This window comes from Dermochelys coriacea, chromosome 4, assembly GCF_009764565.3.
Source record: "Dermochelys coriacea isolate rDerCor1 chromosome 4, rDerCor1.pri.v4, whole genome shotgun sequence".
Taxonomy (NCBI): Eukaryota; Metazoa; Chordata; order Testudines; family Dermochelyidae; genus Dermochelys; species Dermochelys coriacea.
Window position 1 is genome coordinate 53,847,762 of NC_050071.1, and position 19,706 is coordinate 53,867,467.

At 40.1% G+C, this 19,706-nt stretch overlaps 1 protein-coding gene across 1 annotated transcript in view; it reads right to left on the reverse strand.

The window, feature by feature from the left end:
• Positions 1-19,706, reverse strand: part of RNF150 (ring finger protein 150) — a 185,898-nt gene that overhangs the window by 45,693 nt on the left and 120,499 nt on the right. The window contains exons 2-4 of the mRNA XM_038398569.2: positions 15,484-15,734; positions 7,657-7,728; positions 6,820-6,902 (exon numbers count right to left, since the gene is read on the reverse strand). Coding sequence (XP_038254497.1) covers positions 6,820-6,902; positions 7,657-7,728; positions 15,484-15,734 — 406 coding nt within the window. The remainder of the gene's footprint in view (positions 1-6,819; positions 6,903-7,656; positions 7,729-15,483; positions 15,735-19,706) is intronic.

A 19,706-nucleotide genomic window follows, 5' to 3' on the forward strand; every position in this document is an offset into this window, starting at 1 on the left:
AACGGGAGTGTTGATAAGTCTTTTTACTCTGTGTAGGTCTATATTTCCCTGTGCCTTCACTAGCCCTTCCCCATTTGCAGTTCCTCTATATGAATGCATACAAAGCCACCAACTAACAGCAGTAGGGCAGGTCTACAAACTGTCTTAATGCTAGGTACTGACTGAGCTAGTAGATCAATAGTATAAATTCTCTCTTCACAGCAGGTATTATCTCTGTGAGAAATGCAGAATCTCCTTACATACCCAAATAGTTCTGTTTAAATTGAGAACACTGCATGCAAAGTAATAATTTTGCTATTCCACCCCAATACTTAAAAAACAGCATCCCACACATAAAGATGTATCCATCCTTCCAGTTAGTTGGAAGAGACAGAGGTACATTCTCATCAATGTTAATTTTTAACATCTGTTCCATTGAACTGTCTTTTTAAGTGGAATCATCCCATTCACTAGCTGGATTTAACACTAAACAGTATGAAAAATACAAATCTAAAAATGTATGAAATCTCATCAGACCCTATTACTCACTCCACTTGGCTCCCTTTCGTACTACTTCTACAGGAAATTGATCGCTTGGGAATAAGAGTTACAAGGAAATTACAGTATTCCATTTTAAACCGACACTGACTTCGCACAGCTGTAGCACAGAAAATCTGTTCTTGGAATCTGAAACTAGTCTAATTATATCACTTGGCTGTAATACCAAAGTTTGTCAGACCTCATCCAATACTGTATGTCAACATGATTAATGTAAATAAAGCACCATGATACTTAAAGTTAAAACCACCACTTTACTAAGGTTACGAAGGTTCACAACTCCACTTCCAAAACATTTACCATGTTGGGTAGAGAACACAATGCATCAAATTTCCATCTCTGCACTATATTAACCTCCTTCCTTCCCCTTCTCCCAAGAAATATGTATTCCACATATAATCGCCAGACAAACATTTTGAGTAAGCAAGTGATATACAAATTACATATAATCCCCAAGTAGCTACTTTGTGAAACAATGAATAAGAAATGTTTTACATTTAAAATGTGTAAATAAAATATCTTGAATGTGTTGATTTATGCAGAATACTGAACTGAAAGTCAATGTCTTACTTTTCAGCTATTTGAAGGAGCAATTTCAAATATTCTTATAGTGTTGCTATTTTTTTTTTAACCGTGTGCCCATGTTCATAGGCTAGTATATGTTTAACTGCCAACGTTTAATCTTGATTTGGGCCAAAATAATCAGTGCAAGCTTTCAAAAAGCTCAGACATTCGCTACGCTCTTGAAAAATGGACAAAAAAAAATCGGTTTCTGATCAAGAATATGTAACCTGAGTGATGTGTAAAATCAGATCAAGTCATTCAGGCATAGATGAGAAAGGCCCCCTTTGTGTTCAAGTTCAAGCTTTGCAAGCCTTAATCAGGCTGCAGCTCACATTGCAACATTTCATAATGTTTATTAGTCAGATAGTGTCTGGTATTTTCATACTTTACAGACATTTACCTCAAGTTTGGCTGTTCCTAAAAATTAATTGGTTTGAAAAATTTTTTTAAAAGGAATGCTACCAATGTTGAAAGATTTAAATCCATAACCATGACAGATTAAGTCTCCTTGCACTTTATAATACTATATTACAAGTGTACTATGGTTCTAATTTTAATTTTTGACTTGGTATGTATTAGTTAGATTGAAGGATCTTTTTTATAAATTAGAAAACCACAGAAGAATGAATGCCAAAATTAGATAATCTAAGGACTAAAAAGAAAAGGAGTACTTGTGGCACCTTAGAGACTAACAAATTTATTTGAGCATAAGCTTTCGAGAGCTACAGCTCACTACCTGTTTGTGGGTATGCACATATTTTGATGGAGCATGTGATAAATCCATGTTTGCCAATTTGGATTTGAAGGTCTGTTTTATTCGGTGTTATTAAAATAGCACCATAACATGCATGGTGCTTTATGAGAATTAACCAGGAATCCCTGCTCTAAAGCATTTACAATCTAAGTCAAGACAAGAACAGGAGGACAAGATGACAAAGAGTGTGGCAGGAGAACAACAACAGGATCATGCAGTCACTTGGGAAAAATATGTAGATGTCTTTAGGATTAAGAAAATCATCTACACTTCAGTTTATATACCTCCATGGGGAATTGAGTTTTTAAAAGGGATTCAAAGAAGGGAAAAATGAAGGCGCTGAGAGGGAGTTCAGAAGCATGGGGGGCAGTGAGAAGGAAGGCACACAGATGGTCTTAGAAGAAGGATATGAAGACTGAAGTGTGAGGAAAAGTTTGAGCTAAGAAAAGAGGACAGGTGAGGGCAAAGGAGACAAGAGCAGACAGAGAAGTAGACTGTAGATGGCCTCCGTATAAGAACACACTGCTTGAATTTGATGATAGAGGCAATAAGAAGCTAGTGAGTAGATTTTAAGAGTGGGTCAACAGAGTTACAACACTTAGCAAGGTGCTTTTTTCTTTTTTGACGATGTCTGGATAGGAGGAGGAGGGGGGAAGACTTGCAGGAGGCAGTCAAAGGCAAAGAAGAGTTGTCGACAGTTGTAGTAATGACACTCAGAGTGGAGGAGTACAGTTGCTTTTCAAGGAAGACTGCTATACTGAATAAAGAGGATGGACCTGTAGTGCAGTAAATCTCAATGGTCTCTGGATTGTTTTTCCTCCAGAGGCATTCATCAGCCCTGAGTCAGTACAGAAAAACTGAATGCAGGAAAGAAGCCAAACATCAAAAAGGATGGGCATAGAGAAGTGATGGAGATGATAGTTTCCTCAGAGGAGGCTAACACAAGGAAAGGAAGGAGGGGTTGGAGAGCATCAGTGAAGTCAGAGTTGTTAATAGACTGGAGATTATGGAAGGAATGCGATATTGGGAGGGGTACTAGAGCATGGTACAGACAAAGTTGAGAGAATGACCCTGATAATGAGTCTAAAAGGTGACACAGAACAGGAGGATGAATGGAGAAGTTAGTAAGAAGAAGACAAACCTAGCAACATCAGCAGACTAGGAGGAGAAAACAAGACAGATGAGGGGTTGTAGAGTAAGGATTTGAAGATGGAGATTTGAAGGTGAAAGTGGGAGGAGGACAGGTGAAAACACTCTGGGAACACTGGAACATGATTACATTCAATCTTGTGCTAATGCCCTAGAAACCAATTGTAATTATATTTGCTATTGTCAACTTTTAAACCTGGATATAAAACTAAGACTTATTTCCGGCAAGAGAAAAACCAGCACAACATGAAGCATCAAAAGGCACATAAAAACATAAGAATGGCCATACTGGGTCAGACCCAAAGGTCCATCCAGCCCAGTATCCTGTCTACCGACAGTGGCCAATGCCAGGTGTCCCAGAGGGAGTGAACCTAACTGGTAATGATCTAGTGATCTCTCTCCTGCCATCCATCTCCACCCTCTGACAACCAGAGACTAGGGACCATTCCTTACCCATCCTGGCTAATAGCCATTAATGGACTTAGCCTCCATGAATTTATCCAGTTCTCTTTTAAACCCTGTTGTAGTCCTAACCTTCACAACCTCCTCAGGCAAGGAGTTCCACAGGTTGACTGTGTGCTGTGTGAAGAAGAACTTCCTTTTACTAGTTTTAAACCTGCTACCCATTAGTTTCATTTGGTGGCCCCTAGTTCTTATATTATGGGAACAAGCAAATAACTTTTCCTTATTCACTTTCTCCATACCACTCAAGATTTTATATATCTCTGTCATATCCCTCCCTTAGTCTCCTATTTTCTAAGCCTCTTTAATCTCTACTTTATACTTCACACACTACTTTATACCTCAACCTGATCATTTAAATTCTGAGCTTTTCAGAATGAAATTTAAAAAAAATAGGAGGATGTAGGAGCAGGGAAAAAAAAAAGTATATATGAAATTGATCTCCCCTCCAAAATAGCCAGTGATATCCCTTCATTGACTCTGCCACAGTTAAAGAGAATATTCTGAGGGAATGACACAGTGAAAGGACCTGAAGTGCTAATAAGAAGCTGTTTATGTGGCTTTGAAATTCATCCACTACTGAAATACTGACTAGTGGATTTTCACTACAAATTTTTGTATAGACGAAGACAACAGAAAGTCTCAAGATAGCTACTAGCTGCATCTGGAAACTTCCTGGTTTAGGGCTGGCTGTGGGAGAGCTGCCAATATACTTGCTTATTTAGATTTGTTCAATATATACATTATAAAGTCTATCCAGGGCTCTAAGCATCTTTCACACATATTAAAAATGAAATCATATTAGTTCAAAGAAAAATAAACTCAACAGCATCCTCTAAACCAGGAAGGAAAACAAAAATGACCCTAATCCCAAATATTAGGCCTTGGCACACAGCCCAGAACTTGATGCAAATTCTCTCCCCAAAAGCCTGGGAAAGGAGATGGCCTTTGCAGTGTGCCTAAAAGTCAGATTTGGGTAATTTTGGATCAATGGTGAAGGGAATTCTAAAACTCAGGGTCCCATGAAGAACATCCTGCCAGCAGCTCCTCCTTTTTTCAACTAAGGAGACTATTCACTGGGTGCCTCCACTGATCAAAGCTGTGGCAATATCATGTGGAGGGAGAGGCAGTTTCTCAAATATGCTGACCCTAAGGCATACATGGCTTTACAGGTCAAAAGAAACATCTTAAACTTCACCTGCATACCAAAAGGCAACCAGTTCAGATCACCCAGCACTGGTGTCATGATGATACTGGCTTTTAGACAATTGAGAAATTGGAAGTTTCAATAAGGTTTGGCGGGAAGCCAATGTCTTCCCTGAACTGCAGGCTGCTATGCCAATGCCCTGCGTATACAAGGTATATACAGTGGACATACACTGGGGATGACAAAGAACGAAATATGTATTTGCAGGTGTGTTTCTTCCTTTTGCTAATCAACAGTGCAAAGAGTGCTTTTCCATCTTAAGACTATAAGGTTTCCCTATTAACTTGAAACTGATTTATCATCAATATTCTTTATTTCCTCTCAGCTGCCCAGTGCATCCTATCTTGTTGGTGTTTCTTTATAGATTGTAGAACTATCTTTATTTTTGTTTCTTATATAGCATTTGGCAAACTGTTGGCATTTCACCAACAATAAGAGTAATAATAATTAACACCAACACCTATAGTGGTGTACAAAAGCTTACAAATCTGTAAAATGTTACCTTTCATAACTTGTACTGTAGGGAGATAGTTTCAATAAAGTAGCTACTTAGGAGGAAACCCCTCATCTCTCATAATTCAACAGTGCCAAAGTTCAAAATGTGCACTTTACAAGACAGATCTGCTGCTAACCTTTAGCTGGAGCCATTTCCAAGTAACCTTTTAAGTCAACCAAGAGCTGAACATCACCTGCTAACTATGTGTTTCTGATTCGGTAGGCCTTATTTAATACTACGCACTCGCATTTAACCTCGTGAACAACATTAAGCATGACTCTGTGCTGGGTCATTTGTGAGAATGATACAAGTGAAAGATGGGGTTTAGATGCATGTGTTCCACATAATTTCCTCAAAGAAATATCTATACCTTTAGCACAAAATTTCCAAACTTTGTCTAGGGCCCCACAGGAACCTACTAGGAATTAAGCCCACTTCTAGACTGTATAAATTTCCCATTTTCTACACTCTTAGCTGATGAAGCATTGTGCTTGTGTCTGACAATAGTACATGTGAGGTGTGTCAGAGTTGGGAGTTCTAGAGTTGGCCCAATTTATGGCAGTAAGCATATACATCCAATGGCTCACAAGAATGATCACAGGTAGTGACAACTTAACATTTAAAATATCTACCATGGAAGCCTATTATTTATAACATAGCCAAAAAGAAACAAATATTTCAGTTCTTCATGTCAAGCAGAGGATGGGCTCCATAGAAAATGACACTTTACAAGAACATGCTTTTGGTATTCCTGTTTCCAAGGAAAGCAAGTTGAGAAATGGAGTATCTAGCTGTCTTTGATGGAAGCCATCTCAGATATGATTTGTGTAAGGTTTCCTTCCCACTTTATTTACACAGCAATTAAAAAGAAATTGAAGTGAAGTTAAAGCTCATGAAAGGTGTTGAATTTCAGATAGCTGTTCTGTGGACAACTAACAGTATAGGAAATGGCAATGCAAGTGTCCCTACACTACCCTGCCAATGGACCGCAACCTTGTCCTAGAATCAATATTTCTATTCCTGAGACTGCTTTAAATCAGGAGTAACTCTTCTAAAATCAATGGAGTTAAACTGGTAGAAGAGACAGCAGGATCAGTCCCCCCCCCCCGCACTTTTCCCCCCTTTTTACTGAAGACTTTGTTATATTTCCAAGTTCCACAGACTTAGCAACTGGGCTCTTACAAAAAGTATTACCCTCCAACACTCTGCCTTCCTGCCAAACCTTCTGAACATTAGGCTACCTTAACACATAGGCTAAATCTCACAACCATTCTTGTTACTAGAAAATATCGTCAGCCAAACTGCCTTTTCCCAGTCAGGCCAATATTAATGGTTAACCAAAAAGCCTTACCAAATAAGATCCCCATATACCATGCCAAGCACGAACATAGTTAGACTCAAGCTCTGATGCTAAATGCTTGCTTGTTGCTTGCTGCAGTTATTATTTTAACTTGAAACACATCAGAGTAATGTCAAATCTTTATGGAATAGTTTTTGAGTACAGAAAAAAAAATCCAAAAACTTGAAGTTCTCAGATAATCTCATTTCAGGAATTTGACAATTCCAGTTTTGCAGTTTTACACTAAAGGATAGAGACTTTAAAAACCAAGAACACATTAGTAAATGCCTCCATACATTGTATTAACTTACCTGCATGGCAAGATCCTGACAACATCATTGGGCTTGTAACCTTCAATACAAACTGCACAGTTATCAAAATCTGGCTCAGTTTCCTACAGTAAAGAGAACATTACATTTTGTGGGTTAATCACTTCAAACAAGAATCTAAGTAGCAGAGCAAAGTTCAAATGGTTATTGAAGTGTTTAAGCATGACAATGTATCTTTAAAAAAAAAGTGTGAGGGGCATTCATTAGAGATCCAGTCCTGCAAGGGTCTGTGCACATGTGGCATAGATCTACACTTGGAACCTGGGTTGTGAATCCCAGCTCACAGAGACATACTTTAGCACACTAGCTCAAAACAGAATGTAGCAGCAGCAGTACAAGTGGTGGGAAAGGCTAGCTGCCTCAAATACATGCCTAGGGTCTCTGATGGGCATGTATTCAGGTCAGCTAGCCTGTCCCACTGCTGCAGCTACATTAGCGCTCTAGCTTGATGAGAGCTAGTACAAGTATGTCTCTTTGAACTGGGAATTACTCTATGTACAGTTGTACTCCCACTACGGTCAGTGAGAGTTTTGCCTGAATGAGGATTGCAGAATTTGGCCACAAAATTTGGTTTGCAAACTGTAACAGTAGCTACTTTAATAGTCAGACTAAAATAACTTTACTGTATCTTTATTTAAAATTTTCCTTCCCTTCCCTCCCTGTTCCATTCCATCCTTAAGTTGCTTACCAGCGCCTTGCCCCTGGCTGTGGGATATTTACTAGTATAAAAAGCAACTGCCACTCCCCTCCTATTTCCCTCTCCTTGGCAGTCTGAGAGGATCCTCGCTGCACAGTTCTAGTTTGAAAGGAAAAAATTACCTTGTCACCTTTCCTGATTGTTCTGACCTGCAGCTTGCTGATTGCTTTCTTTGCAGCATCTCCAAGACGGCGCTGAAAATGCAAAATTGTCCGTTAGTAAAAAATACATCTTTAGGCAGAAGCCATCACCTTATTTTTCTATAGCTGGTTAATAATCTGAAGCAGTTTTACATGAAACAATAAGGTTCTGTGCAAATGTAAACTGGCAGGGCCAGAGAGGTTGCTGTGGGAAATAGCGTGACATCCCTTTTAAAAACAAAAATGCTGCATGGATTAAAAGCTCCTCAGTTATCTAAGTTTCATTAGGCAAAGCAGATATAATGCTAATCCAGTGAAAAATGGACACTGGCCTATGACAACACTAAACTATTGCATTATGGTCATTACATGAAAGTAGAAACATATGTATTAAGTAACTATTCACTATTTTGGGAGCCTATTTTTTTTTTACATTAGCCCCATTGACTTCAGCGAGGTTGCAGGCAGGCACAGCAGTCTGCCCGTATGCTCTCAATTGTAGGATCAGTGTCTAAGCTTTGCAGTTATATGTCATGAATGAGTCCTACAGTCATGCTTAGCCATCTACTTTCATTTGTGTTTTTTTTGTTCCTTGTCACCTTTCCCTCCAAACTACATACTGAATTTCTTTCCAGGTGAAATTTCATAGTGTTTTTCTATTTTTTCGTAACACAGCATCATCTTCTGATACCTAGTGCCCATTTCTGATCTCACTTACACTTGTTTTACAGGTTTCAGAGTAGCAGCCGTGTTAGTCTGTATTCGCAAAAAGAAAAGGAGTACTTGTGGCACCTTAGAGACTAACAAATTTATTTGAGCATAAGCTTTCGTGCATCCGATGAAGTGAGCTGTAGCTCACGAAAGCTTATGCTCAAATAAATTGGTTAGTCTCCAAGGTGCCACAAGTGCTTGTTTTACAATAGTTTATTGATTTCAATTAAGTTTATTGATCTCATTCCTGATTTACACCAGCGTAAATGAAATCAACCTCTGTATATGCACACACGACAGCTACTTCCAGAAGAAGCGCAGTTTAGGGATGGGGATTTAAGAATGGTGGTGACTGTGAGGACATTGCATTTTTAAGGTCTGGAACGTTGTGTGAGAGAGAGTTCAAAGAGACATGCCAGTTTGGAAGCAAACTCCAGCTGGAGTTGGTTACAAAATGAACCCCAAAATGACGTGAGGTTGTATGTAGCTTGTAAATAGGGACCCACTCATGAAGCAAACTTGATCAATATGTTTCCTTTTTTCCCTTGTTGTTATTCTGATCTATGGCACATTTTTCTCATAGCTTGCCTTGAACAAAAGAATTGGACAAGAGCTGAAAATGTTACTTGCAAACTATTTGTTTCTTTAATATAAATCAAAAGCAGACAGCTAATGTAAAATAAAAAAAAGATTATGTAGTGCTTCTGGAATTATTTTTATTTATGTTAATGAAATGTCTTGTCTTTTTTTGTATATTCTTCAAGAGAAGAGGACAAAATTAAAGACTGGTTTAAAACTGATCTGTTTTCATGTTTGCCTTTTCTTATCTAACAAATGTTGACACCGTTTTTGCTTTCAAGGAAAATTTGATCAGTTTTTTTTTTGTTTTTGGAAGGAATTCTGTTTCATTGGTATATGCTGGAGAAAAAAACCCATACTTTTGAAGAATCTTTGAAGTGAAATGCATGCTATCAGTAACCAAACACTGCCCCCAAAGATAAGAAGTGCTAACATTACAGTGTTTAAATGTTTGAAGCTTCGGGATTTATGGTTATAAATCTCAATCTAATTAACACTAGGACATTCAGTCCTGAGCTAGTCAGAGTTACAACTCCTTTGGTGTGGGGGTCCTGCCAGTAAGGGAGGTCGATGTTGGTTAAACAGAAGGAGTGGCACTGTGGCAAAGAGCCTTCCTTGTGCCAGTCCTGGAGCGGGAGTGCTAGCTGATGGTCAGTGAGAGGGGTAAAGGGACACCTGTTCTCTCTCAATTTTATTTCCTCCCAGATTTCCTGTTTTCTCCATGTTTGTCTTTCAGGCTCTCTTTTAGCTTCTCAGGGCAGGGATTGTCTTGATCTCTGTGCCTTGCACAGCGCTGAGCATATCATCAGTGCTGAACAAGTTATCTGTGAGTTCAAAGACCAGACTGGGGCGCATACTTTACCATACTTACCGTTTCCCAGACAAGCGAAGAGAAACACCATCTGACAAAGTTCACAAAGCTCGTTGTCTTGGGAGACTACCACAGTTGCAAAGAGGATACCTTTCATGCGATGGCCCAAAGCTTTGTATTCAGGCTCTCTGCTGTAGGTCTCTCACAGGTAATATACAGACACACAGCATAGTGGACTGGATCCTCATACTGAATGTGGACACAGGAAATAGAAATTCTCCTCATTTGTGAACAGAGCAGTCCCTACTGCAGGCAGAAGTCAGAACTCACTCCAGCGTCTCCTTGCCAGACGATATGTCATCATGGTCCAGCCATTCCCCAAAATATCATGGAGCCCACAAAGTTTCAAAACTTACTTACAGCCAACTCCTCCCTAACAAGAAAGCAGGGAGAAGAGGAATGAGTAATGGACAACTCCTGCCATATACTGCTATCAGCCGTCTGGCACTGAAGCACCCTCTCCTATCCCAGGGTTCCGATATGACACAGAGCAAACTCTAGAGATGCTAGTGGAAAATGTAGTTTGACAGGCTGACACAGGAATTTTTATTAACCTATGTCACTGCTGTGAAGGAGGCAAAGAGAGCTGCAGCAGCAGAAGTAACTCTGCAGAATATTTCCAGAACACAGTTTTCTAATCCCAAATTGTTTGTACTCAGCCCTACAACCTAATGTCTCTTGATGCAAACAATTCTCACTGCTTTTCACAGAGAAGATCTCTTGCATACAGGATGTCCATTCAGGACAACAAGCTGAGCAAAGAACCAAAAGCTACAATGACTTCCTTCTAAGAATTCAGTTCATTTGCACAAGCAGCAGCACAGAAGTACAAACAGGTATCAGGACAGCCACCTGGTTCCTGCTCTTGCTGGCTGATAAAGAGTAGAGCTTCGGCACTTTACCAGAAAGACTATCAAACCTATCTTTTACCCTAAACCATGCCACAGTCCAACCAGTACCAAGGACAACAGTTAAACCTGTTCTTTTCTTCTGGGGTAAGGATGACTTTACATTTTGGAAGCCTGAAATTTAAACTAGAGGCCCAAATTTTCAAACGGATTTATGAAAATGTGATTGCAAATGCGGCTGGCACACATAGTTGTATGCGCAAAAGCTCACACTGGCAGACGTTTACATGCACACAAGGATAACTGCCTGGCTAACTGCCAATCTGCATACACAGTTACCCATTGGTAAACACACAAAATAGTAATGTGCACATATTTTGTGGGCACATGTAAGAAACTGCAAATTTCAACGAGAAAAGTAATTCACAACATGGAGGCCATGAGGAAAGAGCCCTCCATTTTTCTGACTGTTGATCATGATGTGGACTTGTTGCTCTCCGGATGGATCACAGTCTGTTCCTTCTAGAATCTGAGCTCAATCCCATTAGGGCAGAGCTACTACCTACTCTGCATGTAGGAAAGGAGGTGGGCCTGGGAAAGAAGGTCACAATGAAAGGAAAGGGGAGACTCTTGAGAAGTAGACAGGAGGTGGAGCATATTTGTCAGGGAGTGAAGGCCTAGTGCAATGGGAAGAGGACTTAGTGCAGGTGGATCTGTGGGCAAGGTAAGGCACAGGGGGAGGGGATCAACTGGGATAGTGGGTTGGTGCAATCAAGCAAAGCAATTCAGAAATGCTCTCTTCCTACAACAATATCACAACCTTCATACTTAGAGGTTAATGTCACATCCTTCAGCTTATGGTCTGTTGCTTCATCCCATTCCTTCTATGCAGTGCCTGAATTGCCAATTATAAAGTCTCCTTCTACAGAGAGGTGGTGTGAGCTGCTCCGGATAGCCTAGCTAGTGAGTTAACAGCTAACCCTAGTAACAGCAAATATGAAAGATCTCAGCACGGATAGTTGGCCTCAGTAGGTCTAGGATCTTCTGTGACACAGAAAATGGTGGTGGATATTAACCCTTCTTTGCCAAGCCCGTGGTTTAAATGCACTGGATTTTAAAGACTTCAAATCTGTTTAATCAAACCCTAGTTAAATGAATCTCAGTCACAGCTCTTGGCATTTTCAGAGATAGCCAGCCAGTCTGTAAAGCCAGCCTTTATTGTACTCTGGAGTGGGGACTGGGAATTCTACCTTTTCTAAGCTGGCCAACTGATTGGCTCCCCCTTAATTTGAAACTCTATTTATCCAAAAGGTCATGGCTGTGACCCTAGCTCTTTGGATAAATGGGGCTGTACTTTACTGGACTAAATGAAATACAAACTGAAGAAGCATACTTCTCAAACCTGGCTGATGATGCATGCACTACAGCACGTACAAGGCTTTCTACAAGTAAGCACAGTATCTTTGTGCAAAGACAAAAGACACAGACACACACAATGATTATAATGGGAAAAGCCTTTGAACACCATGACAAAAGGAGTCAGATTTAAACTCTACCCAAGGAAAGAAATACAGGCTGCTGCTCTATCATACACGCAAGAAGATACAGTATCTCAGGACAGGAGTGTTGCTAGCCTATCCCTATGCTATAAACAAAAATGACAAAGATAAAAAAAATAGAACATTAGGAAAACTGAGATAACCCTCACAGAAAGGACAAGTCTGAGTTGTGCTCTTTTGTCAGCTCCTTATATTAATGATCACAGGAGGCATGAAAGAGAAAAACAATGAAGCAGGCATGTTGCTATGGTTTCCTCTGCCCAAGTGCCAATGATGTAAAAACTTTTCTTTCTCTCCCCATCTGTGCTCTTCTTCCCTATCTTCCTGAGGATTTTCCACATTTTTGAAAATCTGCAGCCTCTTCTGTCTCAGCTGACCAACATCTCACTTGCTACAGGCACTGCTTTGGCTGCTTCCTGCATGCATGGATTTCCCCCCCCCCCTTTTTTTTTTTGCTACAGAATGTGACATTATTCCATGTCAAAATCCCCAGTCCAAGGAGGAGAAAGAAACTGGAGAAAGAGAGGCAAAATAGTCAGAGAGTAAAATAGAGATGAGAGAGTAAGAGATCAGTTGCCTGAGGAAACTTTGCTTCTGAACCTCAACCGAAGACACTGACATGCCCTGTTTATGTTATACCTTAATGAGATATTGACTTATAAATTAAAAACACTCACTTTATATGATCTGCCTAGGATTAAATAGCAATCACAGACCAATGTGAGGCTTTTGAGGGTGGAGGCATGCTACACTCTTCTGCACCGGCAGACCCTGTACAGTGTTGAATTAATATTCATAGTGGTTGCTGAGAATCAACCTATATGCCACTGTCCAAGTAGCAACATTAGTACTTCTTCTCTTTACTTCAAAATCTTTTTGGTGTACTGCTATCATCATCATAGCATACTGGCTGGTACTGCTTGCCTGAAACATCCAGCCCTGTTAGCAGTATTTGATTGTTGTGAAAGGGTTAAGTGAGTTCTGCTGACTCACTGACTTATTACTCTACTTGGATAAAAGGGAGACAGGCCTGGCCCTGTCCAGAGGGAATAGTCCTTCGATAGGAACATTAGAAGCAGTCAAGCCTGGAAAGTAGTTTTGAGCCAAGCTTTGATATCTTATTGTTAATTTCTATGCTAATCAAACTAAAGCTCAGTAAGTGGGTGAGTTTGGACTCTCTGTAGTGTGTGCGCTATGAGGAAGGGTATTTCACCTATCTCTGACATGAAGCCCCCGAGATGGAACATGGCAGTTATCTTACAAACAATACACAATGGTTTACAGCAGAAAATGAAGAATACTGTATCCTATTAAAATTGCAGGGAGAATTTATTTAGGCAGAGGGTAATTATTTCAGTTGGCACTAGGCCACAGCTCCAAGGATAATCAACTCCTTCACTTACAAACAAAATGCCATGGGATCTTTAATTACCACAAATCGACAGACTTGGTTTTACTTCTCTTATGAAAGATGGTAGCAGTAACTAAGAACCAGTAAAGGGATATAGCAGATGTCCAGCATAATATGGTAAAGCAAGCTCTTCGAAACAAATTCCCTGACAATAGGAAATAGATGGATCTTGCCTTTGGTTCTCCAGCATGCTAGGTGAGGGCCCTAACCACCCAGCCACATAGAGTCATGCTCACTCTTTCCCTGGCCCAATGACTATCCATCATCATCATGAATAACTATGACTTGTCACTGTGAATGATAACAGACAGCCAATGGGCCAAGGAAAGAGTGGGCATAACTTTAAGACTTGGTGGTTAGGGCACTCACGGAGGATGTGGAAGACCCAAGGTCGAATCCCTGCTTCTGTGACTATTTAATTATTTATACAAAGTGGAACAGCTTCAAGAGGAGAGACAGAGAGCATTTTGACTTGAAAAATGCTGTTTTGATAATGTCAAATGTTCTGATTTGAAGCTTTTCCAATATTTCCATTCACTGAAAATTTTCAAAAAATGCCATTTTAGGTTTGATCCAAAAATGAAAATTTGTTTTAACTTTTCACAACTTCCAGCAAACCAAAAAATCCACTATTTGTCCAGCTCTAGACAAGAGCTGTTTGTAATACCTCAAATGCTTGGTTCCCAAGAATGGTGACAGTTTTAGTAGGTCAAATTCATAAAATGAATTTTTACTTTGTGCATAGCAACCTCACTAAACGCTTGAAAAGTACTTATTGAAATGAAAATCCGCTTTAAAGTATGTTAGTTCAAAATTGATAGGTTTGTGGAATAGAGAGCAGCTTCTACTTAGAAATGTAAAGAATAAATTCTCCACTGAAAATACAGCATGGAATTTTGTGCAGTAAGAATGTAATTATCTCCGTTGGAATTTAGACAGCACACCAAAGACAATGGGTTCAATATGGGCATAACATGTCTAGTTTTCAGAAGTTTGGGGATATTATTGAATTAGTTCCTAGTTTCTGCATTTGGGTCCCATAACTGTGCATGCAATCAAGTAATTACACCTGGAATCCCATTCATTTCCATACCATACCTGCGACAATGATTTACTAATAACCAACATTACTTCATATACATGTTCAGCAGTCAGTGTCAACGGCCTGACATGAGAATAGATGTCTTTATGCAAAGACCCTTATGGAGAGGTTTTAGTATTTGTGAATAAAATATTTTAAAATTAAAACACTTTTCCATTCTTTTTCCCCTCTTCAGTTGTAGCACACTCCTTTTTTGTACACAAACTTACTATTCTGCAGTCACCTTTGACTAAGTATTAGATTAATTTATGTGCATTTCTAGGTCAGTTAGTTAAATGTACTAAGGGAATCTTTCCCCTTAGATATAGTATTATCTTTGTGATTATTTCTTGTACGCGCGTGTGTGTGTGTGTAAATGCCAAATGTACACAAATATTTAATTCTCTTTTCATTATTTATCAGTTGTAGTGATGGTGAGAAGAAACGAAAACTCATGTCCTTTAAACACCTTGCTTCCTATTCTACTGTCTATGCAAAGAACATATTTATATAGGTTTCTCTTCCTTGAGTCCTGTCTACCCTTCTGGAAGTCTTTTGATTTCCCAAAGATGTTGGCACCTCTAACACAACCCATTTTCCTTTTCGTCCTTTGCTACTTCATATTAGTGCTTCCCCCAAGATAAAATTTTTATTTAAACTTTAAATCACATGGTGATGCTCTTCGGAGGATAAATGGTCATTTTAAGCAATGCAGGACAAATCCCAAAGCCCATTCACATGTTCCTCACCTGATTTCTGTCTCTGGCATTTGCATATCGGAATCTCTGGATATAATAGAAGACCAGCCACGCCAGGGAGATGATCATCAACACGATGAAGGAGATGGAGACAAACACCACTGAGGTACGGCTGACGTATTTCTGCAAGTTGCGTGTTCCAATTGTTATATACATCATCACAGTAACATTCCTCTCCAGCAGACTCACTATCTCTTTTCCTTTAGGCTCAGGAATCATTATTGCTACTACATCTTCTACACCTGTCAGATAGGAGAGGGAGGGGGAGAAACAATAAGAAAAAACAGGAACAGCAGCAGCCACAAAAAATCAGTCAGCCGTGGCACAGTGAAAAGAGCTCAACAGTCACAAAATAAAACCTTCCCCTCATTCTGCTGCATGCTGTTTTTTACTGTGAGGTAAGCCAGACAAAATCCAGCAGAAGACTTTGGTTTCAGTTGTAACCAGTTACACAATCTAGTCCAGCATACTGAGCCTCAAGGGTGGTTGTGTGACTAAGGGAAGTTTCATGGGTTGGCACAAACACAGTTTTTCACTGCTATTGAGGCTTATACAGAAGATATAGCCATGGCATAAATACAAATAGGAGTAGTTGTACGCTACAAGCACAAATAAATGTATTGTGCTCTACATGCATGCTGCACACTTCATGGGTCTGTAAAAGGAAACAATTACAATGTTTTCCCTCTACATCCAAGTACTCAAACAGGAATTCTTAAAACATACGATCAGATCCTGGGATCTGACCTTGCTGCATCTGGTATAGTTCAGAATGGCATGATGTGTGTGAGAAAAAAGTATGCAGAAGAAAACTGTCTAAGCGACCAAGGGAGTAAAAACTTCTCTTACACTAGTTTAAAATTTAGATTAACTCTACTGAATGGAGTTACTCTGGATTTCCACTAATGTAACTGAGACCTAATGTTGTCCAAAGGCATCTGATGCTTTTGGAGAAAGCAAAACAGTATTGTCTGGATGATAGCCAGGTTATGTTAAATGTTCCACATTCATTCGCAGCAACGTTTCCTGCATACAGTCAATATAGAGCTCAAAAATGAGTGAGTGATTAGGAGGATAAAAGAAAAAGGAAACAAACATGATAAGATTCATTACAGGTCCCTTTTAGCAGGTGATTTAAAGATGGATCCAATTACATCTTTTCTTTCAAAAATATTACAGGTTAGTAAATGTAACCATCAACTTCACTCCCTTTCCATCTGAAATACATTTTTGTTTTATTACTCTACTTTAGTTAAGGGTGTCAGACCACTGGTCTGCTTGATGTATTAATCCAGTGCTCTTGATAGATTCTAGCAAATAAATAAATAACATAAAATAAAAAATGTCTAGCCCTTGTGGTTGCAATGATAACCTTCTGAATGTGATCTGTTGTGGCGTAGGCAGCCCGAAACAGCAGCTTAAGGGGTGTGAACTGATTTCATTCATCTTAATGGGAGTTTATCCAATAAGTGGTAAAACTGAAAGTCTAATTTGGTCCTTCCCACAGAATGAATTTGACTTGTTTGCTCAAAGGGCTTGTTGAAATAGAAGGGACACTGTGTAAAGGTTTGTAAGAAAGAAAGAAAAAGAAAAAAAAAGAGAACCATTATTAACTTTTGCCTTAACTCTCCGAATGGCAGCTTATGGAAAAAGCCAGCAATCAAATGCATTTGGAGGATGGTATATACATCTCATCAAGTGTTCAACTGTTCTTAATATATTGCTGATGACTTTCAACTTTGCTGCTCAAACTCATCTCTTCAAATGTTTCCTGAGCACTTTGGATTCACCAGAGTCAGAACACTGACCCCACCACAGGAGACTGGACTCCAGGACCATGCCTTTGACAGAGAACCTAAGCTGCACATGTGGGCACAGTGCTCCCCACCCCACCTCTTATCTCTCAGGGGCTAATGAATTGTTTAGCTCTCTTTGAGATGTAATTTACCTCAGTAAATTATCCCAAGAACCATGTAAAATTTGACAGATTGCAAAAACAGTAAAGCAGCATACTAGGAAACTGAGATTAAACAACAGGTAAAATAGTTCCAAATACTCCTCAGCGTGAACTCAGTTTCACCTAAATAGGTGCAAACCTTGGAATTATGTCAGGCAAAGACAGAATAAAATGCTCACATCTTTAAAGATCACTGGTTATGTTGGTCACTCCAGGCTGCTAAATTCTTGCTATATCTCTCTCACCAAGAGCTATGTTTCACCCTTTCAGGTCAGCATGTCCACATTTCTTTCAGCCCTTTCTCCCTCCTCAGGCCTTTGCTATGAACCCCTTCCATTACTGTACCAGCCATGAAACGCATGTTGTATTGGCATAAATATAATGTCTGTGCAGATGTCATATCTTAGGAAAAGTAATATTTTTAGTCCCTTTGCTCTCAAACCCCTTAACATCTCAAAAAACTCCTTTGATGTTCTCCATATACAGTTATCTGCCTTCTCTGCACAATAGTCTTTTCTCCAACTGACAATGGACCATTGATTTAGAAATATTTCTTTCAGATCACATTAGTATTCCCTTTCCTGCAACAAGACATTGGTTCATCTCCTGCTCATATACAGTAATGAGAACCACAAGCAGTACTTATATATTTTCAAATCACCATAGAAACTTTAATTAATCAATACCCACAGTACCCCTAGGTAAGTACTGTCTCCATTGTACTGATGGGGAAAGTGAGGCATAGAGAAGTTAAATAACTTGGTGTCACAATGTCAGACCTAGCATTAGGTCTTAGGAAATCCTGGTTCCTATGCCTGGACTAAGACCACTAAGCTAGTGGGAAGAGGCGTGATCTAGTAGTCTGAGTCCAGGCATAAGCTAAGACCACTAGATCAACAGCTTCTCTGATCAAACAAAACGAAGCACTAGAATCCATAAACTACAAGTAGCTCATTGTGTAAAATGCACGCAGCTCTTAGAAAGGGACAGAGCTGAGATGTATCACTCCTGAAGAAGTTTAGGTTGTGTCAGGACTATAAGATGCAGCGCTGCAACTAGGCCACTGTAGTGTAGACACTTACTTCAGTGATAGAAGGAGTCTGTCTCTGTAGTAAATCCAGCTCCTCAAGAGGGGGCAATTAGGTCAACATAGCTGCATCTACAGTGAAGAATAGGTCAACTAACTACATCGACACAGGGCATGAAATTTTTCACAGCCCTGAGCGATGTATGCTAAGTTTAAAGTGTAGACCAGGCCTCAGGAATAAACTCTGCCTTGCTGAGGCAGAATGCCTTCTGGAATTTTCCAGAGTGCAGTGGGAGTGCCAATTCTGCTCAATGGAGCAGCATAGAGATATTAGAGGGGAGTCGGGGCAGGGGGAGGAGACAGCAAGTGCATTAGAGGAAGAGGATCATTATGCTTTCTCCACCTGCGTAAGGTCCTGTTACAATCTGACCCTAAATTAGCAAAATAAAGGTAGAGCTTTAAAAAAAGCCAAGAAAAGATGGCCATAGAAGGATCAGCCTGAGAAGAAAGGCAGGCACAGAAACACCGTTGGCCATAATGGACTAGATCCTTAGGACCAGCCATTTGGAGACTATTATAGCTAGCTGATTCCTGGGCCACTGCACCAGTCCTGAAAAGCAACTTACAGCAGCCTCAAGATGTATCTTGAGCTCTTTAGAGCAATTTTCAGGCTCTATGCACAGGTACTATGGCGGAGAATGGTTTGGAAGAGTCATCTGAGGGAAGAGATCAAAAGGAGACCCCATTGACCGGAAGGCATGGGATATACTGTCCTAGGGATGAGGGTTCCACGACCACCACGCCCAAGAGGAGGAGATAGGCGGTGGTAGTCAGGGACTCCCTCCTAAGGTTTTTGGAGAATGTTGGGGACAACTTCCTGGTGCAAATGCTGGCGGAACCAGCTAGGGGCTGTGCTCCTCTTGACCTGCTGCTCACAAACAAGAATTGGTAGGGGAAGTAGAAGTGGGTGGCCATCTGGGCAGTAGTGATCACAAGATGGCCGACTTCAGGATCCTGACAAAGAGAAGAAAGGAGAGCAGTAGAATACGGACCCTGGACTTCAGAAAAGCAGACTGACTCCCTCAGGGAACTGATGGGCAGGATTCCCTGGGAGGGGAAAAGGAGTCCAGGAGAGCTGGCTGTATTTTAAAGAAGCCTTATTGAGGGTGCAGGAACAAACCATCCCGATGTGCAGAAAGAACAGCAAATATGCCAGGCGACCAGCTTGGC